General features: G+C 37.9%; 2 protein-coding genes across 2 annotated transcripts in view; one reads left to right on the top strand and one right to left on the bottom strand.

Annotated features, from left to right (window-relative positions):
• Window positions 1-27,462, top strand: part of ATP1B1 (ATPase Na+/K+ transporting subunit beta 1) — a 408,664-nt gene that overhangs the window by 193,710 nt on the left and 187,492 nt on the right. The gene's annotated exons all lie outside the window — the stretch shown is intronic.
• ATG3 (autophagy related 3) lies at window positions 50-27,276 on the bottom strand. The gene is made up of 12 exons (XM_065844062.2): window positions 27,122-27,276; window positions 24,121-24,162; window positions 20,801-20,850; window positions 19,492-19,562; window positions 17,704-17,811; window positions 16,348-16,397; window positions 14,121-14,202; window positions 13,586-13,620; window positions 12,643-12,798; window positions 11,875-12,002; window positions 6,249-6,317; window positions 50-5,007 (listed from the first exon to the last, which is right to left on the bottom strand). The coding sequence occupies exons 1-12, from the start codon at window positions 27,191-27,193 to the stop codon at window positions 4,926-4,928; spliced, it is 945 nt and encodes a 314-aa protein (XP_065700134.1). The 5' UTR covers window positions 27,194-27,276; the 3' UTR covers window positions 50-4,925.

Genomic DNA, 27,462 nt, shown 5'->3' on the forward strand with positions numbered 1-27,462 from the left:
ACCTGCAAGCTATTACTATTAGTAATGTGTCAAGTGACTAGAGAATACATTTTTCAGGCTGAAGCCTTCCAAGACAACACAACTTTATTGTCTACTCATACATAGTCATGATCTGAGCTGCTTCTACTTCACAAAACCGCACATGCAGCAAACTTTGTATTTTACCCTCATTGCTTAGAACATGTTCAAATGTAATTTACATTTGGCCACCGGCAACACCAAAAGATCTTCTGGGCAAAAGCCATGCACGGAGAAGCACAGGTCTAGTCCCTGCTGGTGAAATAATCTCTGCAGCACGGTGAAAGACGTTATCCCCAAAACGAAGCAGGACATCTTGGATGTACTGATAGTTAAATGCCAAATGAAAAAAAAGCATGAAAAGAGAAGCATAAGCAATACTTTATAACACTAAAAGCAGGTCTGCATCCTCTAACTGGAGAGATGACCATCTGTTTTGACACCCAGTAATTATAGTCCTGATTCTTACTATGTTACATGTCGAAACATACTACAAGAGTGTACTCACACTACTGCTCTGAGGCTGACCTTTAAAACTAACTGGGATTCCCAGTTTTTCACTCAGCCTAGGCTGAGTCTGAACACTCAAGAACAGATAACTCTTTAAAAAGAGCTGTAAAATGGTGACTTACAACATTCTGCAAATGATAGATTAGGGCCCACCATAAGGTAGGTTCTACTTCATCACAAATGCTATCAGAAATGCCAGCAGGTGACCATATCCCAATGGCTGCCACCAGTTTTAACAATAGTATTATTGTGACTGAGGGGGAGCTATTATGGAGAAGATAAAGTTGTAAAACAGTTATTGAATTGGTTGCTAATAATGCCCTAACATAGATCTCTCTCTCCCTCTCTCATTCAAACACCAAAACTGATGCACAATGGTCCAGCACGTATACTTTGCTTAGTGCAGGGTGAAAGAACTTTCATGGGCAAATAAGGAGTTAATTATTGATCAGCAGTGAACAAATGGTTCTGAATGTAGGTAAAAGACAGAGGGGGCACTTACCAAAACTGTCAGGCACAACCAGGAACAGAAGCCATCAGATAAATATCTTCACTTCTAGAAGAAGCCACTAAAGCCAAGAAAGGTTAATCTGTGAAACAGCTCATTTTAGAAGTTTGAAGTAGATGTACTATGTCAAAAAATACTCAAGCAGGCAAAAAGAAAATACGTCAGGGCAACTTAGGCTTGCTTTCAGACGAGAACTTATTAAAAAAAAGATTATGTATGTGTTTTATATTTGATAGCAGGTCATATAAGAACACATTCAGCACAAATGTTAAAGGAAGGCCAGTCGTGTAACGTGTGGTGTCATACACACACAGCAAGGGAGTTAAGAATGTAGAACAGTATTACAGACTGCTCTGGTACTAAAGGCTTCAGAAGATACATAATCATGTTGATTTAAACCTAAATACATTCATATGTTTTAAACCTGTGATTTTCCTTAGGTGAAAAGCAAGTGCCCTTGATTAGAATTGGGTGTTTCTCCAGTCAATATTGGTTTGCCAAAACCAATTATTTAGCAGGACCCAAAACTATTAGCACAGAAAACACTGAATAAACAGTTTCAAAGAAAAAAAAAAAGTGTGAATTTTCTAAATATTGTCAAATCTGATTTCAGGGTTTTAAAAAATTAGGTCTACCACCACTGGCTTTTGGTCTGAAAAGAAATTCATCATAAGGAACAAAAAGAAAGCATATAGTAGCTTCCTCTCTTCAAAGACTACATTAATCTCAGACTCAAAACTTTGCTCTCACCCAAAAGAAGCCTTTTTCCCCCTCTGTGTGTTTAATTTGTGCCAGAAAATTTTCAGTTGGGCTCCACAAATAATTTTGCTTCTACTCTAAAACATGTTTGTGTTGTCCATGTTCCAGTTTGCCTTGTTTACTAAGAGATTTCTTCATTTGGCCAGCCTTACAACTGATATGCTACATCAGACCAGCTGGCCTCATGCTAAGGCAGTCCAGCAGCATATTCAGCTTGGCCTTCTTTCTGTAAAGAATAAAAGTAGTAAGAATATCAGTGCCCACAACACAATGTGAACCAATCACAAATCCATGTTGAAACTTAAAATGGATTATGAAGAAAAAAACCCCTCTTATCAAATACATACCTGCTTCCAACAACAGGTATGACACTTGAGATTAATTAACTTTTTATTCTTTCATAAGATTGCATTTTCTATATTTGGGTTGTTGTTGGTATTTATTTTGTTTGTTTGTTTTTTTAAATAGGCCGAGAACAATTCTTAAAAGTTACTAGCAGAAGTCACTTTCTAACAGGAAGGCAGATACTCCACTTCTCCAGCAATGGATCAGTCTGTTAGCAAGCTAGTTAGACAAGCTCCACTTCCCACACTCAAAAATACAGCCATGAGAGGACGAAGTTGAAATTGCCCTCATTTTTTAACACTATTTCCACCCTTCATCATTGCTGGTTTAGACTTTTTGAAGACTAAATACAGAAGTGCACTTTCCATACATTGCTTGGAAGCTACTGTTTTGATTTTTTCTTCTATGTTTAATTTTTTTATCAGAAGCAGGAGTCTTTTTGGTATTTTAAAATTATTTCATGTAAATTGAGGACTAGGTATCTAAGTTTGACAACAAAGTTCGTGATGGTAATTATTTTAAATCTCTACAAGGTTACTCCCTTTGCATTATAAACCATTCCCTGCACATAACTTCAGTTCAGATTCAGTGGAATCAAAATTCCACTCACATCTTCACTGCATGTAGCGCCTGTAAACTACAATGTACTCAAAGTGAAAGATCAAGAGATAGAGATCTAGAAGGCAAGTAAAGAGCCACAAGAACTACAAGACGTGCAGTAGGAAAGGGAGTGCAGCAGAGCAGAACTTCTCAGGAGCCATTTTGATGAAGAGGAAGAATTCAGACAATTAATGACCATGTAGGATTTGCCAGGAAGTATAACTGAGGTTACGTTTGCATATGTTTATAGCAGTTCTTACAGCAGCAATCTTCACTTCGAACAGGAGGTTTTAATACTAGTCCTGAACAGAAGGATTAACATACAGTACAACTGCTCCAAGTGTACCCCGGTCAAGTTTGCTTGCTCACGTACAGCCACTTCGATATCCAGCCAGCAGAGCACCACATATTAGTCACCAAGCATTGGGTTTTGTGATACTAGATATTTCTGTGCTGCAAATGCCATAAGACATTAAATACTATGGCACTGATGGCAGACATTGGCAAGCTCTCTTCAGTTCTTCCATTCCTCTGTTTTTCTGCAAGTGTCAGAGAAAAAGGCCTTCATCAGTTTACACTTAAAAGTCACGCCACTTCCGCCAACAGCCTGAGAAAGAAGAATGTGTATCTGCTAACTCAACATGATGGAGACCAGTGAAAGACTAATTCACCTTCTCAAAAGAGGAGAATATACACTTTTTAGGGAGACGGAAGTTACAATAGATTCTGACAGAGCAAAGGCAAAAAAAAAAAGAGATACATCACTGCTGGTTATTTTAAGTCATATTCCTTCTTCGCTTCCCTCCAAACCCCCCGATTTGTTGGGTGGAGGACAGCTACTTCCTTTGTTACCAAAAAACATCTTTGAGATTAGACTGACAGGGAAAATCCTTTCGCATGACTCAGTGGGTGTGGTTAAGTTTTAACAGGTTTCAGCTAGTATTACTTACATAGACATTGCTTAAGCTACTGTCCAAGAAAAAGGAAGCAAAGATAGACATCAAAAGAGGAAAACCAATTTAAGTACAGCACACAGAACTTGATTACAAGCTCTCATGTAAGTAACAACATGGGACAGATGACAGCCAAGCTGAGGACTAGTTGTGCCAGGACAGGGACCAACCGTCTACCCAAGAGTAAATTCAGTCAGTTGCTGACACTCAACTTCAGATTACCTTGCAGAACGGAAGTTGGACGTTTGGGTGACAAAGATGCTGTCCTGAAAGCTAAACAGAGTTTAAGTGTACGTAATAAATACAAATACACACACACACACATATATATATGATGGTCCTTTCCTCCCATTTGCATTAATGAAAAACATTCTGCAGGGCAGAAAGTAGCTGCTAAAGTCTGGATGCATCTGCAATATCTGAGTTCATAAACAACTCCATGTATATCTACCTCAAAAAGGAAACCATGCTGTTAGACCATCAGTTAGTGTAGCTGAGGCAGACAAGTAATCACAATTGAACCTTGCTCAACCATAGCACTCCTCCTCTTTACCCCAAGCTGTAATTTTGCCAAGAAGATTGTTATTATTACAAGGACTACATACTAATATGCCTCCTTTTCTCCCAAAAACTTCCATCTCAAAACACTAGCCTTGCTCAAGTGTAAATCTAAATCACCTTTCAGAGACTGGTTAGTTACAGCTATTTTAGTTTAAGATGTAGTCAAATTTTCCTAACATGACAATCACCTATTTTCTTTCAACTTTCAAAATTCCTTTCCAGCTAGAGGAAACAAACATTCGTAACTAGGAGAAAAAAACAAATCACAAAACTCTGAAGTGAATTTAAATGGGGGAAAAATAATAATAATTAAAAAAAACCCCACAGGTTCAGAAATCAGCAATGAAGCTAAATGCATTAGGCTTCTACAAGGAAAGTAGGCTTTAGCTTCCAATAGACAAAAAAGTCTTCTGTTGAAATAAAATGGAAGGAATTGTAGAGGAAAAAAAATTCCCACCTCTTAGTGCAGTGCCTGTATAGGAATGAGAGTGATTTATTTATATTACACATAAAGATTTTTATTAAAAAGGCTGGCAATGGAACATTTTATTTTAAAGCATCAACTTGATAAAAGGTTAGTTACAGAAATTGTGTATAATGTTGTATAAGTCACATGGATGGGTTATTTTAAAAAAGACTTGATAATTAGAGGAGGACATCTCTTATTTTAGTTACATCGTAAAGTGCCTTGTGTAGTCATATTCTATCGTTGGAATGACAGCCTGTACAAATTTCAAGAAAATAAGAAGGTACCTGAGTTTCTTGTTAAGGAAAGTGCGTAATAGCTAGAAATCCTGTAAAACGAAGCAGAAGGCACATTTAGTGGTCTGCTCAACAGTATTTCTTGCTAATAGGAAAATAACACCTTGTAATGACACAGTTAGATACTAGGAAATTCATACAGCAGAACTCTGGTAAGGACATCTGATGCTTGCCCAAACCTATAGATCTTGCTGTATTAAGTTAAAACAGGGAACCAGGAGTTATTTTCAATAAATCTTACAAACGCCACACAAACATTTACAATCCCACTTACATATTTAATATTTGTCATTAACAAATGCCAAGGTGAATTGCACCTAGCAAGGCTAATCCCTAGCTACCTTCCTGTAGTTGCAGGGAAAGCAGGTCCCTCCCTCAGTGTTTCAGTGGCTCAGAAGAAGAAATAAGTTCCTTTTTTGAATCATTCTTTGAAAGAGCTCCTTCCTGTTGATGAGGGAAACTAGAGAGATTAGCTTTGCTAAACTGAGAAGTCTGCCTTTGGAGAGGAGACCTTCCTTGTCTCCCTGTGAATATCACCTTCAAATGCACATTGCGCCTGAATGTGCAGTCTAAAGTATATTGGATAATTATAAACTCAAGTGTTTGTCCGCCTGGGACTGAGGCAGACAGCAAGTTGAAAAATTAAAATAAATCACTACTTTGAACTGACAAGTTACATTTGGTACTGAGTACAAGTAAAACCTATTATTTTGGCATGTCAGTCTCATGGACCATTTCTTGACAACCACAAACGACATAAGGGAATAAATTGCCTGCTAAAATCCCTCAATTTGTTTAGAAATAATGAAAAAAGTAATCAAAATATTGAAAATAAGCTATTTCTAACTACTGAGAAATAAAAGAGTTGAACCACCTTGTCAGAAAAGTTACTGCCCAGTTTAGTTTCACATGCTTGCTGCACAAATGGAGCACTAGAATTTCAGTTTGATATTCACAGCTACCTCCTTCACAACCCTACAAACTATGGCTCAATCCTTTCCCTTCAATCCTACCTACATTCCTTGTTGCTCTTGCCACACCCCTGAGCCTTGTAACTGATTTAAGTTTGTTTGCTCAAAGGAGCTCATCCCAAAACTTTAGCAAGTGCTACCACAAACAGTTGTTTACTGCTTTCACACAAAATCACACTCCAGTTTAGGAACCTTGAGGTAACAGCTCCTTACACTGCAAGAAAACTCTTAAGAATACTGTGTAGTAATGAAAAAGGATACATGTGAACTCCGAGTTCTCCCCCACCTTCTGCAACAGTCTCTATTATTTTCTTCATCACTTCTGCATGCCTGAAAAACAGATCAGAAACAGTGAAAATACTTTAAGGAAAAAGTAAGTCTGTCTTCATCTCGATAAGATTAGGTTTTGTACAAATGAAATAGTTTTAGACTGTTAGCTTCAGAAGCAGCAAGAGGAAACTTCATTTACTAAGGAAAAAAAGTCCCAACAATAACTGAAATTTAATATTAAGTAATGAATGTAACATTATTTGACAGGTTCTTACATTCACAAAGGAAAAAGAAAGATGTTCTGTGCTACGGTGTAGACTGAGTGCCATAATGAGAGTCGATACATATTGCTTAGCAATTAAAAATTACACCAGGTAAGTCCCCACAAAATAATCTGTACCAGCAACAAGCCACCAGAAGTTCCCAGATCATCCCTGAAAAAGACGCCTAGAAATTGGTGCAACTTTTTTTAGCTGCCTCTGTAGCACTCTCGGATTTGTACAACTTAAGATGTATCAAAAACTTAAACAATTCATAGTTTCCTAGGAACAGCAGGCTACACCAAGCCTGTATAAATTTAGAACTGTTGCTCTAGGACTGACTTTGGGTAACGGAAACTTTTTCTGGCAGTAACTTGGGTTCTATGGCAGCTTCTTTCCTCCTGTGGCTCTTATTATAAAGCACTACAGGGGAGGACAAATACTTCCTCAGGTCACTGTTATTTGATGTAAAGCCATCAGTGACATTCCAGACCTACCATGAACCACACAAACATTTGTGTACAAAGCTGATCCTGGGAACATCACATGGAATCACAGTATAGCTGAGATTGGAAGGGACTGGTCGTTGCCTAGCCCAACACTCCCTGCTCAATGAGCAGTAAACTAGAACAGATTTCTCAGGACCTTGTCTGGTCTGGTTTTGAAAATTTCCAGTGATGAAGACTTCAAATCTTTTCACAACCAGCTACAATTTAGAAGTAATGGTCTTGTGTTCAGGATAGCTCTTACACCACATAAACCACGAGATGAAGAACACATTAAATCAGAGGGGAGAACTACTGTATGGTTAATTTATGGTTTATTTATATATTTTAACACAAACTCTCGCATTGTATAATGCATCTTTTATCTATACTTCAACTTTTAAATTCATGATTCTGTAGGCAATCTTTATCAACAAGGACATATAGGGCTATGGACATCCACATATACAATGCCGCAAGCTAGTCAACAGCAGTGGTTTAAAATACCTGTCCTGAAACAACCTATGTGCCTTCTGAGAACAAGGAAGAGTGGTAATCAGAGATTTCGTAACTTTCTAACCATGCTTTGATACCACTATGCAGATCTGAATTCCTGACCAATAACTGGCATTTAGTAGTTATCTCCAAAGTTAATCATGTTGCCAGCAACTGCAAACAAACGGAAGGAAGCTGTCGCAAAGTTACCAACATATGCTGTAAACAGGAACACGCAAGTCTGGGGAATTATGAAAGGTCAGCATTTGTCATTTGTTGTGTTGTTGGTCTTTGCAAATCAGCTAACTCTCACAGTTGATGCCAATTCTGGATCCTCATGATGCCCCTGCAGAACACACGCCACATCATGTGCCAAGGCCAGTTGCTTCCTGTAGGAACCTGGCCACTGTCAAAACTTAAGCTTTGACCTTGTCCATAACAGACGACTATCTTTTGTACTAGCACAGAACCTACAGCTGTTAAGAGATCTTTTACAGGATACTGGTTCAGCTTCAAACATCTTAATGACATTTGTTCTTTTCTGTTTTCTAAGGACTAGTTAGATATCTGGAATTCCATAATGGCCACAATAACAGTCATTCTTATTGGTCATACAATTACTCATGAAAAGCTCTACAGTTGCTTTATAAACTCAAAAGTTTTTTTCTTGTTTTCATTTTCCTTCTATAAGAAAACATCAAGGCATTAATATGAAGTATGCATACCCCACAATGGAAAGAAATAAAGTCACTTCAGGAGAAATGTTATCTGAAATATCCTGCTATCTAGAGATCTTTTTTTTTTTTTTTTTTTTTTTTACTTCTGAATAGAAGTTCCCCAGAAATAACTTTTAACTCAAGATGACTGAACACACTACATGCTCACTGATGCTTGTTTCAGAACCTGTTTGTAGATCACTTGAGCTATCAAATAGATCAGACATTTAAAATATCTACTAATCACCTAAATTACTTTCTGTTATATCAACCAGCTCTTGAGGTGGTTCAGGTAGTATAAGGAAGTTGTTATTCATATTCCAAGACAGAAATACTGCTGTTCCTATCAAAAATAGAGATATACAGATATACAGAGATATAGAGATATACAGAGTTAAGAGGTTAAAAATAAGTTGAAATAAGCTGTTTTCTTAGATTGATTAGATGACCCTTTATGCTCTCATCAGGAACAATGGCTTTCCAGCTGAAAAACCCCCCTCCTGCTTTGCAATTGATCAAAGCTGTCAGTCAAAGTACTTGTTATTAACTTCACACTGGAATTCAGCACAGCTGACAAACTAGCATTGTCTGAGTATTAGCTAGAAGGGAAATATATACCATCAGACAGTAAAAGTAAAAAATAAAAGCCTTCCTGACATATGATTCAGTGTTTGTAACTGCTCACAAACAATGAGCTAGGTGTGGAAAAAAACCACAAACATCATAATTAGGAGAAACATTCAGAATCCACAACAGTCAGTTAACCTTAATATCTACAATTCCCCGATCCTTGCAGCTGCCTCTAGTCACTTCCCTGCAGATATTTTCTTCTTATGTGCTGTAAAGAGTGGAGAAACCTATTGCCATTTATTCTGAAATAGTGAAGATAACCCTTTGGAATTACTGCAAGTAATTCAGATCTAATTGTAAATGTGTTTGGTAATTAACTAGTTTGATATCTTTTTATGTGAGTGTTATGAAGGAGGTGAGAATTGTGATTAAACCAGTTTGCAGTAATTAATGAGGAAGTTGACTACGTTCCTCCCAGCATCATAAAAATGCTGACAAGAAATACAACTTACAGCAGAGCTGCAAGATGAACAGTTTCAACTAACTTCTCAAAATAGAAGCAATCTCAAGCAGCTGACATCAGCACCAGACTGCCTTTTCTTTCCTTTCTCTGACGCATGACATAAGGAGACACACGTCACAAGAAAGAGTCAAGTAGGTTTAGGACCATCCAAATACCCTACATTACACAATTCTTGTAACATGCAGGGAAGCAACAGAGCTAGCTAAACACTGGTACTTCCTAGCTAAATTAAAAACAAAACATTATTGGCTACTATTTTTCACATCAGAAGCCCAGACCTTGTTAGCCTTACCTATTTAAGAAAATATCTCACCTTGGAGAGTAAAAGAACATACTTAAAACCTCAATTTTAGATATTCTGTTAGCACCCTTTTTTACAGTCGCAAGATAACCTTTTCAAACCTTTCTGATATTAAGCAGTTGCCAATCAACTAGATTGCCTTTCGAGAAGGACTAGACAGTTTCCTTCACGTTTAAGACTACAAACAAATCTGTCTCACTGTCACATCAATAATCTCTCTCAAAAGACTAAAAGGAAGAAGTGTCATGATGCAAACCATTTCTTCGAGTGTAGATCTGGATTACATAACAAAGGCACTGGCGCTTCACTGGCTTCAGAGGAAGAAGTGAAGACATGTACACAGAGCTCTCATCCATGAAGACTCTCAACCCAAATTCACACATTAGCATTAAATTTGTTCTTACTCGGAAAAGGTGTTTGCGAAATTGAGCAGATTCCATCCCATCACAGTCACAGCCCAGTATAAAATGCACAGTTCTCCCTAGTTAGTGAGGGTCATCATGCCCAAATATCCAGTGATCTTTGTTTCACCCGAGAGTGCCCTCCCTGCCTGCATCCATCAACAGGAGCAGCTTCTCAATCAATTTGCAGGACTTCCAACAATCACTAAATTAAGGCTTGGCTTCAGGCTTTTCTTCCTCCTTTTCTTCTATCAATCATGTCCCTAGTCAGTCTGTTAAGCCTTCCAACAGTCATCCCACCTGACGCTCCTTCAGAAACACCAGTTGCTCAAAAAGCTGCATCCATTTTTTCATCCAAAACCCTGCAGACAGCTAACATTAAGCCAGTCAAAGTCACTAACAGATTGACCTATTAAAGTGTTCTTGTACCTTTAACGAACAGTCTTACTGGATCAAACCAAAGGTCTACCTTGTCCTGCTTATTATCTTATAGCATGTGCTCAAGAAGAGACATCAGAGCAAGCACCTAGTAATGCTTCCCACAAAGTACTACTAGTTTCCAGCAGCGTGCAGCCCACGTACTTTCTAATTCTGAAGCATTCTGATAACTTCACTTTCAACAAGTTTTGACAAATATTCTTTCATTAACATCATATTGCTTCAATAAATATCTAGTTTAAATAGGTGCTGTGTGCAGAGTTTAATCCTTTTTCTGCCTCTGAACATGCCAGCAGTGAGCAGCATTCAATGCCACCAGTTTTACTATTAGAAAAAACTGAACATCTATTACTTCACCTTTTTTGCCAATCATGAAGAAAGTCACTGAAATCAGAACTCCCCACCACCTCACTCAGTTGCCTCTTCTAAATCTGAAGGGTCCCAGGTCCCAAGATTAATCTTATGATCAAATAATTCCTAAACCAGAAACAAGAATGTTTTGAGTCTGCAAAAACTACCACAAGCTTGTCAACAGCAAGCTGATAATCTGACACCTCAGCTAGTGACACAGATCCCTGAAGCGTTTAAGTCAAAAGAAATTACAAGACTTAAAGGGGCAAACTGGACTTTTTTTTTTTTTTAAACTATTTGCAAAACTACAAAGAGTGCCTCTTTTTTTTAGAATGAGATAAAAGTTCAAACTCATTTCTCTTAGAACTTAATACTATCAAGCAGCTGAGGAGTTACACTGTTTAAGATATTTGCTCTGTATCACTAAGAAACCTAAAAGGATGTTGGTGCCTACATCTAAGATGAAAGGCACCTTTTGAAGACCTAGAAAAAAAAAAAAGCTGTTCAGTTAGTCAAACTACAGACTCCCTATGGCTTGGGTAAGAAATGTGGAAAACGCAACCTACACTTACGTTCAACAAATATTTCAGTGTGGCAATTAAAGGACCTCTATTTATTAGTGTAAAATTTCAAAGACTTCTGGGGGAACAGAAGGTAGTTATTCCAAAATAAGGAGGAGTTATTTCATGTTCAAACTGCTTTTTCTGCTTACAAAGTACACATTTTACTTTTACCCTCACACAAAAAAAAAAAAAGCAGCAAACGCAAGTATAGAAGAATTTTGTTTTACAGAGTTCTAGCAGTCTGCCATCTTCTGGAGCCTGTAGGGAAGTGAAGAAAGAGTAAGTTGAGCAGAGAGAAGACAGCTCTAACTGCAGAATACACTTGTAGCAGTGAGCACTGGAAAAAACTCCATAGAATTACTGATATCTTCCTTTCATACCACCTCAGAAGTTAACAGACCACCATGGCAGTCAACCATGGAAATACATCCAGAAATCCTGAACCAAACCCTTAACAAGACCAGCGAAATGCCTTGCGTCTGCATGCTGAATCAGACCAGAAACAATGACTTACCTGCATGGATGAACTGAGCACATGGGAGGTGGGGGAAGATGAGGATGGTTTTCAATGGTCACTGTTTTCTTGACATGATCTTGACTAATATCTTCATACATATGCTCTACTGTTAAAGGCTGCCGTTGCTATAGGGGAAAAAGGAAAACAACAAAAGCATTATTAACAAAGAACCTTTTGCTCCTCCTCAGCAATTCTAACATCATTGAAGCACCACAAATTATAAGCATCTAATATACAACAGCTCTGAAGGTACACTGAAAGAACCGAGTGCATTAAAATCCATATGTTGTTTTTGGTTTTAATATACCAGGTGAATGGCAAAGTCAATATATTTGAGAAACATTTAGGTTCCCATTGAGGTATTTAAGCCATAAGCCCTAGTCAACTTTAACTCAAGAAACATGGTCAATCAAGGGAAGAGGGATTTATCTAATCCTCTCCCCCTGAAGATCATGAAAACACATACCTGCTTACTTGACTGAGTTTATTGGGGTTATTATTAATTCTATAGAGCTAATAGAAACTCAAATGACAGAGCATGATTTCCTTCCTTCCAAATGTGCTCAGTTACCAAGTACAATTCACTGTGAAATTGCTCCTACTTCCTGCAACTACCATAAATCCTGTCTGCATCCCTGACTGTATAAAGGTTTTCTTGCTATTTTTGTTTAAATTGCTACTATGGATAAGCAACAAAATAGCCTTGCTATTTGACACACTGAGTCTAATTTCACAGAAGTGGAACAAAACCCAACATAGCTGTACCTCATCATATCCAAATAACCAGAGTCTTGGAGTTTGGTAGTATTTGTCATAAGTGATGTAGAGGTCATAAGTCCTAGTCTGTAGAATAGCATCTTCTCCTCCCACATCAACTTTAGCTTTGTTAGCTTCTACAATTTGTCTTGTGTCAAGTGTTGCCTGGTTCAAGGTAAAAATGACAACATTAGTATTGTCTTGTTTGGCTTTCCTCTTTTCCCACCCCAAATAATTATGTAAAGCTGTAAAACTGAAATTAATGTTAAGGGAGCATTAAAAAAAAAAACATAAGCTTTTGGATTTTGTCTTTAAATTAGGAGTATTAGTTTCTCTCCCACCAAGTGATTTTTTAGTTTTATTTTTGGGGTGCTTTTTGTGGTGTTTCTTTTTTTGTTTGTTTGTCTTACTATTTTAAAAAGTTCCAGCTTCCTAAGCAAGCATACAACTACATTGTCACATCCCCTTCCCTTCTTTCACCAATAACTTTTGAATGCAACAGACAATTCCAACGAAATTCAGAAAGCAGAGGTCCCAGTTTATGCAGGTTCATGAAGACCATAGCAGAGTACCACAAATAATGATGCTCTCTGTTTTCTCTCATGAACAGCCTGGTGCACCAATCTATTGAACCTATAAAGCCACTCATCTTCTACATGTAAGCCTCAAAAACAACCACTGCACTTTTTACCCCTTGTGAATACAGCCCTGTCTGTAAACAGACAAAAAAGGACCCACAAAGCAAAATTACTGTCATCAAAATCTTTGAGGACCTAAGAGTTAAGATTACTGCAGTAGATTGGCAGGAGACAAATCCATAGGAAACCAGGCTCAGTAATCCCACTGCGCCTAACAAGCTCGTTGTGTCATTCGTTATCATTATTTTTACTTTGCTTGTGCTCATGTTGGTATTAAGCATTGTAACAGACAAGACAGAGAACGGTTCACTCACATCATCTGTCTCCAATAGCCCACTTTCTTCATACTCTGAAAAGAAGACCCATAAAATTCTGTGTTCAGCTTGTAGCTAGTCATCACATTCTCATTCACAAACAACTCCATTAAAACAAATCTATATGTGTCTAAAGATCTTTTATTCAGGTAGACTTCCAAATCCCCAAACCAGGCTATACCTTTTTTAATACAAGTTTGACCAAGACTATTGTAAGTACATAAGCAATCCTGAAGCCATTTTAAATTGACAGACTGAGTTTAAATGCAGGTATGAAGCACAAAGGAAGCTGTGCTAAATCCCTAATTTTTGCTTGCTTGGATCTTTTCTGCTACTCAAATTAATTTCCTAGCCATTAACATTCACACAGGTTTCAGCACACAAGTTAGAGTAAACATGCAACACTAAGACCATACAAAAGATAAGGATGAAATTTTCAGCATGCATTCCATCAAAAAGAAGAGCAGTGTTTTCTTACAGCATACTGCTTTAAAGGCCTGAAATAAAGCATATCCCATCCAATTTAAGGAAATACCTTCCATGTCTGCAGCTTCTCCTTCATCTTCATCATCATCATCTTCACAAGATGCTGAACATTCTGGTATTTTTATATTATCCTTTAGAAGTTAAATTGAAAATACTGTTTTAAAGACTGCTGTATCTACACAGCCTAACAGCCCCAGCAAATTTAAGTTATAAGTCTAGTCAATACACACAGAAAACAAGAAAAATAATTTCTGCAGCATTAAGGACTATACTGAACTATTTGTTTGTTAGCCCAACTTAGTTTCAGAACCCTAGTATGATTTTATAAATCCACTAAAAAGTTCTTATTTGACTTTGTAATCTAGAGCGATTTAATTCCTAAGCAAAGAAGAATAAACATGGTGTTAAACAGTCAGAATTTATTTTCAAAATCCCACCTATCTCAAATGAAAAGCAATGACAAAGCAGCTATGATGAAACATGTAGGTTAAGATTTTCTATTACCAAAGCCACAGTCAACTGTGCAATGGTTCCATAATTGGTTTTAAAACACATGAGAGACCCCCAAAAACGCAGCACATTTTGACATATGTCTGAGGAAGCACAGTCCAACAGAAATGCATACAGCACAAGCCCTCAGCCAATGTTTTCTTCTTTTGGGCATTGTGGGCCTACGCATGGCATTTGAACCCAACAGACAACCCCAGAAAAAATTCAGAAGGGAAAGGTCTCAATTTCTGCAGGTTTTATAAAGACTTTATGGAGAATACTCCAAATAATGATTAGAATTAGAAGCTGCTATAATTGTAAGCATCAGGTAGCTGGTTTCCTCATTGTAAACCACAAAACAGCAAGAAACCAAGTTGTGAAGCGCTTTGTCAAACAGAACATCAGCGGAAAAAAAGAGTTGTCATTCTGAATTGGATGTGTGGTCCAAGAAATGATGTACTGTACAACAAGCAAGTTGTTCTACATACAATATATTAGAAGTGAAATCAAATTCATAGCACACAACAGCAGTTATAAATCACAATACCATTCCACAAGTATTGTGTTTCATAGAAACAGTGATCACCTATAGATGTTCCTTACTGTTTCTTCCACCCTTATGTTACTGACTTGTGAAAAAGCAGTTATTTTTTACTATGTCCAGCAACTGAAATACAGGTGCTTCACAGTTCATCGTATCAATAGCACTTCGAGCTGTTTACAATTGTGCAGTAGCATGCATCAGCCCATTCTCTTTGCCTCTAACTTTTAAAAATCCAAAGTTTTGTCCTTGCAGGGTTCAACAAAGCCTCATAGTGCACAGAAGAACTCCACTTTAGCAACCAACCATAGAATAGTTAAGGTTGGAAGGGACCTTCAAAGCTCATCTAGTCCAACCTGCTGTGATGAACAGGGACATCTTCAACTAGATCAGGTTGCTCAGAGCCATGTCCAGCCTGGTCTGGAATGTGTCCAGGAATTGGGGCATCTCCCACCTCTCTAGGAAACCTGTGCCAGTGTTTCACCACCTTCACTGTAAAAAATTTCCTCCTTGTGTCCAGCCTGAATGTCCCCTTCCTTTCCTTTAAAACAACTACCCCTTGTCCTATCGCAACAGGCCCTGCTAAAAGTCTGTCCATCTTTAAAACCATTTTGTGTCTCTGTTTCTTAAACATGTTACCTAACATACTTCCTTTTCAAGTACTTCCAACTGTTCTCAGTTTCTTGAGAACTTAAATTTCAGATCTGGCTCCCGCTGCAGAGTGACTTTTTGGAAACATGTGCAGAAACTGATGACTTTATAAGACATCTACATTTAAACAGTTTTAGTACTTCTAAACTTGAGGGTGCAAGTATGTCAAACAGGACCAAATGCATTAAAACTCTGCTTGCAGCAGTTACAGATTACAAAAAAAATACTTCACACCCCTACACTATTTTTCCATATAAAAATTTCTTTACGCTGTATTTCTAAACATTAGTTTCTTGAGACACAAGGCTGCAGCATCACTGTAAACAGAATTTAACTCTCAGTTTGTAGAGGCCTGGCACAAAGGCACAGTGGGCTAAAGACATTCCAAAAATAACACTGTCTCAGTAAACACATAGTAATAAGGAGATGCACATGCTTCGAATAATATCATGGGAATTGAAGGTCATTGTATATCTACAACACAACCAGTGACAAATTTTATTTTATTTTTTCACAGGAAGTACCGGATTGCTGCAGGTAAGACTTTTCTTACCTTCAGGTCCTGTAATAAAGAGGACAATTTAGAAACAAGTACCTTACTGTCTAGTGTGATCTCCTTAACTGCTTCTGTTGCGCCCACTATACCTGTTAATTGAACGAGAAATTTGCATTAAGGAAGCTTGTTTCTTTGTTGCAGAATACTACAGAAAGAGGTTGGAGAGACCTCAGAAAGCAGCATATGATCTTTCCAAGTTATATCGCACAACAATTTTGATATTTGAAGGGCTTTTTATTTGGTATTGGTAGCATGCTTGGTGCTGGACATCCATAAACAAGCCATACTAGTAACATGGAGCACAACAACACAGCTCCTGCACATCATATAAATTTTGTTGATGGAACACTGCAAAGTAATTAGTTTGGTTTTTGTTTTTCGGGTTTTTTTAAGGAGTTTTTGCATAAAATGATATCAGGTTAGGCACTCATGTCACAATAATGGAACTCAGCTTCACGAGCAAGGCATGCATTTATGAATATTTCTGAGCACCTTTAAAGTAAGGTGTTCATGACAGAGTAAAAACATAGCAGAAGACTCAATGCTTTTAACTAAGAGGAAATTGCAGTAAAAACCACCCCAAAATCACAACAGCATCAACTCTCGGAAAGACAGAACTTCATTAACTCGTAATAGAACACAAAGAAACAGAATAAAACTAATAAAGCTAATAAAATTGCCAATCCTTAGAAAAGCACAAAAGGATTTATAAGAGGCTGTGCTAGGAAGGCTAATAAGATAGATTCATGTCAGTAGACTTTTCTATAAACACAAGCTTATCTAAGGACTTACTGTAAAAAGGGATCATCTCCTACACTCCCCTGTATTTAACATTTAGTTTCTTTTTAGTGGCCTTCCTCTCTCCCAGTGACCTCAGATACTAAAATAATAAATATTTTCTAATTATTCCCTCTTTTAGCTCAAGCCAACAATTGAACAGAATGGAAACACCAAAATAACTAAGTCAGTTGAGGTCATCATTAAGATAAAGATCTTAATGTGTTTCACATGCAATCTTACTGAAGAAGAAATATTTGCATATTCTTCAAACAAAACAATTTAAATCAGCATACTCTTCACAAGATCTTATTAAGGAATGAGTGAATACACCGTTCATTTTTTTCAATAACTTCCTAGAACTTTAAGAGAATACTGAAATATTTATTATTAGCACCTCTGAAAAGTAGCCCGTTTCAGGAATATACAGGCATTCAGTTAAACACCTGAGTAGTCATACACCAATCAAGTGGGTAGCTGGTAACATAACCTATTTCTTCCAGATTATATACTACTATACAGCCACCTACGTATAAGAAAGATTTTAACTCGCCAAGAGTGGAAACTGAAAATCTTTCAGTTTGCCAAACACAAAGGCTGAAGTAAGACTTGGAATACCTGCATTGTGAAAAGTGTCTACCCATCCCCCATCACCATCATCTTCTTCTATAATTGCTTCCTGCTCATCTGAGTACTCCATCTGCTTACACCTTTTGTAGCACGGCACTGTAAAAAATTGCAAAGCAGAATTAATGCAGCCATTCCTATCCAAAACTAGATTGGAGCAAAAAGTTATCCTACAAGGCCTTCTGAAATGTGGTAGTCTCTCATACACCCTGATTTAAGGAATCCTAAAGCTATGTCTCAAGTGCAAAAGCATGAACTTAAAAACATATGTTGATCTGCTATACCAGATATTTTATGTATGGTACAAGATTTGCAGTGGCCTTAAAAATTCATTCTTCTGTTACCCTTTAGAGCACACTCATCCAAACTCTTCAGAATTAGAAAAGAATGTCTCCTGAGACTGCCTACCTATTTGCTAACAACTAGAGACAGCTTATTCTTTTTCTTCACATTGCTAAACAACTTTTAGTGTAAGTACAACTTTGCCTGGATTAGCATCAGTTTACTGAACTGACTTGCCTTTAAAATTCTGCTAAAAGTTTACATCAGGTATTTATGTGATATATTAAGTATGTTTAATTATAAATTAACATCTAGAAGCTTAGAAGAGGTTAGAATTAATGTGTTATTCAGAATAACATCAGTCATATGCATTATAGAGCCATTCAAGTACAGACTTACACAAGATTTTCAGAAAATAGTCAAAGAAAGAATGCAGATCTGATTAATGCAGAGCAGATATTTTCTAATATCATAAACAAGGACTATGTAAAAAATGTTCCTTTTCTGCCAATGTGGAGAAAACTGCTACATGAAGTGCAGCATTTTTAAATTGCTCTTAGACCTTTCAGAAATGGAGAAGAGGGGTGTGAAGAGAAGTCCTCAGAAGACTTCCAAAATGAGGCCTGTAGAATGGTTCCTGGCCTCACCCATAGCCCAAAATTTTACTTGGGCAGTAGGGCAGTGTGTCACCATCCACAGGAAATGTATTTTGAAATGTGATCTAGAAGAGTCAGAGCAATGGGGAACCCTGGAAGTGAGGGGAAAAGAGAAACAAAGTAGATCACTTGACCATCAAGACCATCTTAGGAAAGTCTGTCCAACACTACCATAAGCATTTCTTCATGATAGTACACAGCAAGTCTTAAAAAAAACAGCAAATGAAATCCAAGCATAAAATACAACCCAGTGCCAGCTAAAAATCTCCTCAGGTTGTTTTTAGTACTGAAGGTATCTCTTTCGAGAAAATTATTTCCCCATGGTTGTTCTTTCTTATCCATTAAGGTAGCCACCACAAGTATACATATATACACAACCGTGAACCTGATCAAAATTTGATTTAAAATTCTGTAGTTATTTAAAGGGATAATGACATTAGTTACATATCTGAACTGGAAGTATCAGTGTCACCATGAAAGACATTTCAAGAACACTTCAATAGCCCAAGTTTTCCAAAAGAAAGAGGAAAATAAACATCCTTTCCATTTGGACATTGAATATGAGCTAAAGGACAGGATAAAGGACAGTCAGAAAAGGAGATATATAATGTCTAAGCCTCATTTCTCCTTCACAAATGGCAAGCTGCATTACTAGTATAAAGCCCTACTAACAACTGGTCTCAGGAAAAGATTTCAGATATACAGAAAAAAAAATTAATATTGTGAAGCCAAAGCACCTGATACTTGCTTCCCCTGACAATACAGACAATCAGTAGAATTGATAGCACAGTCAATCATGCTATCAATCCTTCAAAAACTTAGAGTTAAACTTTAGCCTTACCATTTTTAGTTACCAAAAACTGTTTGTCTGTTGGCAGATAAGCCTTGACTTTTAGTTCTTCTCCTGAAGCCCTGTAAAATGAAGTGCACCATAAATGGTTGAGAATTTTATGATATGCAAACAAAATAACCCTTCTATTTCCAATTTACATCAGAAACATTTTATATACTCCTCTTCATCTATTCTCAGAATCTGTTTGCTATGCCTTTACTTTTGACTATAAGACGACTTTTACATAGGTATGAGGTTAAAAAGTTTAGCCACCCTTAAACTATGGAACTATTTTCTGCTTCAAAAATGACTTCCACTTTGAAAAGGCCAAGCAAAGATGGGTTGACAGAACAATCTGCTCTACGTGAAACTCCTAGGATTGGCAACAACCGTCCCAAATGTTTGTAGAAAGCAACTTCAGAAAAAAAAACAATTCAAAAACCACACACAACAAGAAATGGGTCTCTACAAATACAAAAACTGCCCATAGTCACCAGAGCTCAAGTAATCTTTACCAAGCTCATATTACTCAAGCATCTGCTTTCACCTTCAGAGGTTTTTGGTTTGGAATAAGAGTCTAACATTCTAAATAGTCTGTCTAAACTGCTGGCACATAGGATAGACTCAACATCGTGTTTTCTCTGAAGGAGACAGTGAAAAGGCAAGAAACAATGACTGAAGCAGTATAATTCCTCCTTCAGCTTTTCACAGTCCAGTAGAGAGCCAAAGAACCTTTATGATACCAACTGCACAGAAACTGTCCATCTAGGAACTGACTGGTTAGTGTTATAATGCAAGACACCAGTAACACGTAAGGAAGCACCTTATTGTACATGAAAGAAGGGATTTCCAAGGGCAAGCACTGCACAAAGTGATCTGATGTGGGCCAAAATTCAAACAAATGTAATTAACAAAAACTTCTCTAAAATACACCAATTACAACTAGTTCTTAGTAATTCCAGTTGCACATGGCCTTTGCTTTTTCAATCACCAATACTAAGACAAGCTCAGGGAGATGTACTGCTACTGCAGCTAAGCACTGAAAGCATTCACAGTATGCACCAGCTGATTTCCTCTACAATCTCAGGAAAACAAAACACAATAATCCCAAAACAAATCCTCATCTCAGCTGCTACACAGAGCAATAAATAAGTTATGCTCAATATAAAGACAGATTCATCATAAAAACAGCACAAGTTCTATTGCAAGAGTCCATGTACTATTCTGAAATGAGACAACTCTACAGTTGCATCCAATGGAAACACATCAAAGCAAAGAAAGGAGTGCTAGCTTTCTCTAGTTCTTCAATTTTACATACCATTGCCAAGTAGGACAGTGGTGAACTAAGTGATCTCCAGCTGCAACAAACTGTTAAGGCAAGAAAAAAAATAAAGTTCTTTTAAACAAAACATAAGAAAATAATTTACAATGTTTTTCAATATTAATATTTCAGTTGCACATTCCTTTGATAGATTAATTATTTAACTAGTAACCGTTTCTATCAGTTTACTTTTTCTTTTAACTTCATTTCTCAGCTAACTGTGAAAACTAACAGACTAAGTTGACTTCACCTGAAGGAAATGCATACTGAGCACAACAGCAAATTCAGATAGCTTGAAAAGCTCTGGTATTACCTACCAGTCTTGTCACAAGCAAATAAGTTTCCTAGACCCAGTAACATTGTTTACTTTGTGATAAAGAAACTGTTTCTATTTGCCACTCTTCAAAGATTTACAAAAACAATTAAGAGCTTAATGTAAAAAACCCAAACAAACACCAACAATAACAAAACACAAACAAAAACAACTAACAAAAAAAAACCCCACAAACAAACATCCCACCAAACCTCTTTTGGTTTTCAGAACAATTTTGCAGCAAGAAGAAAAGTGAGACTGTCATAAATTCATCGAACCAGTGACAGAACTGCAGAGGAATAAGCAGTGTACATTTTAAGTAATGACCATCACTATGATAGTTCTACCTCTGATGTCAACTAGGTATGGATAATCAAGTACTTAGTGCATTAAAAAACTTATGTATAACTTCGTTTTGAAGAAATAGCTTTTTAAAATCTTCACTTGTTCTTAGTATCAGAGATAAAGGTTTTTATAAAAATCGCATCACTACGTCAAAGCATAGTCATGCTAGACTTGTGTACGAATTCAAAATTCACCCAGCAACGTTTAACTCACTGGGCTTACATAAATTGAGGAAGGCAAGCCTGCATTTAAGAAAAGTGATCTGTGTGGTCTTTGCACCAGTTACTTTTGAAAATGAGGTGCACATCTACTGCTCCAATTGCATTCTTGTCTTAAAATGACAGTTTGTAACAACATACTTCCTAGTTTACAAGAAGTTGTTGGAGCATGACAAAACATGCTTGCAACATGTCACCCGTTTTCTCAGTGTCCTCCACAACAAGACATATCAGCCTAGTGGAAAACACCACAACATGCACTGCACATGGATTAACAGATTTCATCTCCACAAAAGTGCTTTCTCTCACCCACTTCCCCAACAAAAGTCCCCAGCAAAAGTGAAATCTTCACTTTAAAGAAAACAGCAATCCCTCTCAACACACATGGAAATTTTAAAACTCATTAGCCTTTATGTAATAATAATATATGAAACTCCAGAATGATTTAAAATTCTTTGTTTATGGAATTGGAACACTCTTTGTAGTACCAATGTTAAAATACATTATTAAACATGAAAAAAAATTAAAGTGTTAAAATTTCAGTTGCATTTTCTTCAGTTTAGGCAGTGTAATTAATCTAGCTGGTTTCAGTTTCTATTTCTTAAGCACTAATGCTATCTCCTCCCTGAATCAATATTCCAAAAGTGGCAAGAGATCAGTTTTAGGACACCATCTTATTTCTACTCCCGGAAAGAAAGATTTTTAAGATTTGCCTGTACTTACATATAAAATTAAACCAGATGCTATCTTTCTGAGGTATTAACTAGTAAGAACCCATGACAGGCAAAAATTTGTTGCAATTAAATCAAGTACAGATATATGAAAAGATAGAGCAGCTGTTGAGTTTGATTAATGAGTCATCCTTAGCCTTATCGCTAATTGATTCATCTTCAGAGGCAAGCCACAGGGATGCCACCAAGTCTATAAAAGTCAGCATCTTAGACTCAAACACAGTTGAACTGAGATTCACTACCCAAGAAATCCAAACTCATTCAAAGATAACATCCTAGTTCATTACAGATGACTTCCAATTATTCTTTAGCAATGATTACTGTATGAAGACCAAAATCATCAGAAAAGAAAAAACACTATCAAAGAGACAATTAGCAGATCCATGCTAGAGGCTCATCTAAATTTAACAAAAAATTAATCTTGCTGTATAACTGCTTCCCTTTTGACTACTGCTTTGAAGGATTCAATCTATTAATCCTATCAGCACCTAACTTTATACAGAGGATACATACTATTTGCATTCTAACTGGTGTTTAAATGCTGCAAAGTGTTTAGTGCAACATAGTATGGTTCTTACACCTTCTATAGAAAGTACCTTTTCTTTCAGTACTACTGCAAATTTTCCCCCATACATCAAGAAGGGATTATGCCTTAGGGGAAAATTTGTCTGTTATATTTGTTTTATGTATAACATAGATTATAAACATATTACTACGCAATATATAAACATTTATATACACACATATGTATGGTTATCAGAACAACAGAACACTCTGTTGCTAAGCCTGTTTTTCTAAGCAGTACTCTTCTGGATCACAGAAAGCACGAGTGAATACTTGCCATGCAATATGGTAGAAAAACGCTAGGTACCAATGTCAGGAAAAATACTTCTGTCCACACGATCTACCTGCATCAGTCACCATTTTTTCCTCCTCTTTTTTTTTTTTTTCATCTCATCTTCACATATGTGCATTCTGTCCTGTTTTTCCTTCATTCTACCTAACAGCTAACATAATTTTCTTATACTTATGTAAAGACAATGTATTTTCAGAATAGTAGTATTTTAATATGAAAAAAAGCAGAACAGGAGAGTCAAAATAGCACTGCACAATCATTGTTTTTAATATTCTAGAAAAAAAATCCTGATCGTTTCTCTTTAGAGCAGACTCCCTAAAACACTACAGCTGCTTGGCAGCAATCCAAAACACAACCAGCCTGAAGCAACCTACAGAGAGGAACGAAAAAAAAAATCATTGGATACTCTGTGTGGACAAGCATTTGTAATTATTTAGCCAGAGCCCAGGAAGGAACCAAAAGTGAGGTAAGCAGAGACTGTTCCTAAGATACAAGTTCCCCTTTGAGTTGCTTATGGGAAACACCTCTGAAATCGATACATTCCTATTTTAGTCCTAAACAACCATTATAAATTGAGCTGTCAACTCAGCACAAGCTTTCTTACAAGTTTTTCACAACATAATACAGGAAAAAGCATCCCACATTCAGATATCAAGTGCCACCTCAAGAGGAATTCTGTTGATCTATTTCATCTGTAGAGTAAAAATGCCATTTAGAACTTCTATTTTGAGGAAACTGTTTCAAGAAGCAATAATTAGTTGGCAAAGACATAAGCTGTTTGAGATTAACACAGTCATTTTGAATAAAATTTAAAGCATATTTTGTAAGTAATCATAAAGTTTCTAAATACTTACTTCTTCAGGTGTAATTACTCCAGTTTCTTTAAACTTGGACTCCTGCAATAAATAAAGTTTAGAAATTTTGAGCTCTGTTGACATATCAAAGTACCTCACTTCACTGGTAAAGACAAAGATCTGCTCTACTTCTGTCTTGGAACTAGCTCTGTCCACAGAGAACTGTCAATCTAGAGGCAACCTCTGCAAGGGCTGATAGGCAGCTAGCTTACTTTAACATCCTATGATGTAAGGCCCAACAAAATTACTCGTTGCAGAATGTGGGAGATTATGAAAAAAAAAAAATCACATATACAAAGTAATTTTTTTGCTACAGCAAATTATATCAATAATGAAGAAAAGATCCCCAGCACTCAGGAATACATTTGCCAGTAAGAGATAGAAAACCAGTTGGAATCAGTGATTCTAACAGTCAGTACTTCGAGACTTTTCTAGGCACTGAACAGCACTGCAATGCATAAATATGAGGCTTTGCAACTAAGAAAGGTCATTAAATAAATGACCACACCAACTTTTCTCTGTGGTAGGAACAGTTATTAAAAAAGAATTAGTTACTGATTTTTTATACCCATTTATGTGCCTTCAGTTTTGATTTTTGCATATTGTTACTTTTTTTTTTTTATGGAGGAAAGAATATGGCAAGCAGCAACACGATTTAGTTCTGCACGGAAAAACAAAGTACTATCGCATTAAAGATGACATTTATGAAATTTAAGGCATTTTTAGCATTTCAAATTTACAGTAAGTGTATTTTGTTTCAGACTTCTGTTCTGTTTTCTTCAGAAAAGTCTCAAGCACCAAGGAAACCTCCTGTTCCCCGGCATCAGTGCTAAGAACCACTTTTGAAGAATAAAATTTCAACCACGGCATAGCTCACTTTTCAAGTTTTTGCATCATCAATTACTGAATACTGGCCCTAAAATTTTTTTTTTTTTTTTTTTATTGAGACTAAAAGCAGCAACTGAAAAGTACCTCACTTTTAGCCACAACTTTGAACCATTGAATCATTAAAAACTCATAAAAGCAGCCACTGCTTAACTTAATTATACTTGATGCTTCACCCTGGTGCATGCTATCACCTGTGCTATGTAAAATGAGCACACCTGTTTCATATAATACTGATTACTTCCTTTCTCCCTTATTTCTAAAGAAGAGACATCGAAAAACAAGATTAAGATAAGCAAAACAGAGATTGTATAAACACCATAACACCACTACATGTTAAAAGAAATGAAACTCAACCTTATTTAGAAATTTGGATTGCTGTAAAACTGAGAATTCTCAATAACATGTTATGCAACACTACACTGGAAACAACTTACCATTTAACCTCAAAATGAACTATAAGCAGTAGGCAGCAAGAGCAAACTTGTGTTTCTGGAATTACATAAGTAAAATACGGAAAATATCCAACCTCTGTTCCCTAAGGATAAACAGTTCACTTTTTCGTCTCTGTACATTCTGCAGTATGTAAACTAGTGAGAAAGACAGGTCTAGTTTCTTTCCAAAGTTTCAGAGTTAGAGTATTTATTTTAACCCGTTGTAAAAGGCACATATACCTGTAATATGTATTATTGCTCCCAGTATGTTGGAGGTTCTACTCCTGCCTCCTCTCAATAGTACATCTATGCACAAGAATTCCTCCCCTCTTACACTAGCTATGCAACAGTAAATAAGTCACTTCACCTTTCCACACAGCAACTTCTCTACAGCCCATATACGTCACACCGGTAAGCAATTCTAGGTTCACTATCAAGGCACGCTATATGCCACAGAGGAACAAATGCAATAAATAACTATTAGTCTTTTGCCTTAAGATCTAAGCTGCAGAGTACAAGGCATATAGAAGGTCACACCATAAAGCCAGAGGCAGAGAGGCTGCCATCATAAACAATCACAACGAAAGTATTTTTTCAAAAACATGGAAAACTGTGAAAATCAATACTGAAAGAACTTCTGGCAAGTTAAGCATTCACATACAAAGTTGGGGTTTACATCCAAAAGTATTTGTAAATAGCAGGCAGAAGATAGGATGTAGCTTAAAAACTGCAGAAAAACACTTAGATGTGCTGCACATCTTTACAAGTAGACTGTTACAATGCACCCTTAACAATCCAACAGTCCATTGCTACTATTTGCAGTCATTTTAGCACATAGAGGCTTGTATCAATGTATTAATGCCAACACAGAAATAAGCTATGCTACATGACTTTATATCTATACACATAATGGAGATGCGACTAGTTTTCTTCTATGCCAGCTGAAGAAGTTACACTCTTACCCAAAATAATAACTGCAACACACTCCTGAAACCACGTTTAAGCCTATCTGGATATGAGCATCTTTGGATTTCCATCCCTAGTGATACAACTAACTTAAGTTTAGCCACTTTAACAGAAAATTCCTCGAGCAGTAGGGCCGGTAACACTGAGCCTTTGAAGGCCTCTACCTCCGACGTGAATACTCCTACCCGTAATAGGATGTGAACTCCAACTCAGCGTCCTCGGTGCAGGATGAACGCCGAAGGCTTTATCGCTCAAGGCTGCCCCAGCAGAGCGTCCCCCTGACAGCACACCTGCTCGGGGGAGGCGTGAGGGAGCACCGCGCCCTCGGAGACTCTCTGCCGGTTGCGTAAAGCCGCCGCAACGACACAGAGCTCCTCGGGACCGGAGAACAAGAGAGGGGGCAGCTGCGGGGAAGACGGAGTGACCCCCAAGCCGCGGACGCCCCTCACGACCCACCAGTGCAGCAGGGAAAGGCCCGCGAAGGCGGGAGCCGCCATAAGGAGCCACCAGCGGGCAGGCAGCTGCTCCCTGAGGCTGACACCCCGGAGGGGAGGCCGGGGCTGTTACCCGCGACCCCGGCAGCTCCCAGCTCCACGGCCACCCCACGATAAGAGGGCGGGCGTGTATCCCCCTCCCCCAAAACGACACCAACACCTCAGGGAGTGGACGTCTCCCCTCACCGCACCCCCCCACCAGGTTCCCGCGCCGACCGGCACCTTGAGCACGGGGGTGAGGTACTCGGCCACCTCCAGGGCCTTCCCCTTCACCGTGTTGATGACGTTCTGCATGGCGCTGCCGGCGGGCCCCGCGAGGAGGACAGCCACCTCCTCCCCCACCCCTCAGCCAGCGACCTCCGCGGCTGCCCCGCCAGCACCGCCCCCCCGCCAGTCACGTGAAGCCCCGCCCTTCCCAGAGCAGTTCCCGCCCCGACCTACGCTCCATGTCGCGCACACGTGACGCTTAACCGGCGCTCAACCTTGCGTCAAGCCCGACACAGCGGCGGTGCGCCTGCGCGGGGAGGACGCGGGACAGCGGCGGCTCCACGCCCACCGGCGCC

The sequence above is a fragment of the Patagioenas fasciata genome, chromosome 1 (assembly GCF_037038585.1).
Source record: "Patagioenas fasciata isolate bPatFas1 chromosome 1, bPatFas1.hap1, whole genome shotgun sequence".
In the NCBI taxonomy this organism is placed as follows: Eukaryota; Metazoa; Chordata; class Aves; order Columbiformes; family Columbidae; genus Patagioenas; species Patagioenas fasciata.

Bases quoted from the DNA above. Each gene is read 5' to 3' on its own strand.
- ATG3 (XM_065844062.2), bottom strand. From the start codon at position 27,193: ATGCAGAACGTCATCAACACGGTGAAGGGGAAGGCCCTGGAGGTGGCC. The intron at 16,398-17,703 runs GTATTCCAAGTC...TTCAATTAACAG, and splicing joins AGACACTTTTCACAATGCAG to GTATAGTGGGCGCAACAGAA. The intron at 12,799-13,585 runs GTGAGTGAACCG...ACCTTGAACCAG, and splicing joins GGCTATTGGAGACAGATGAT to GCAACACTTGACACAAGACA.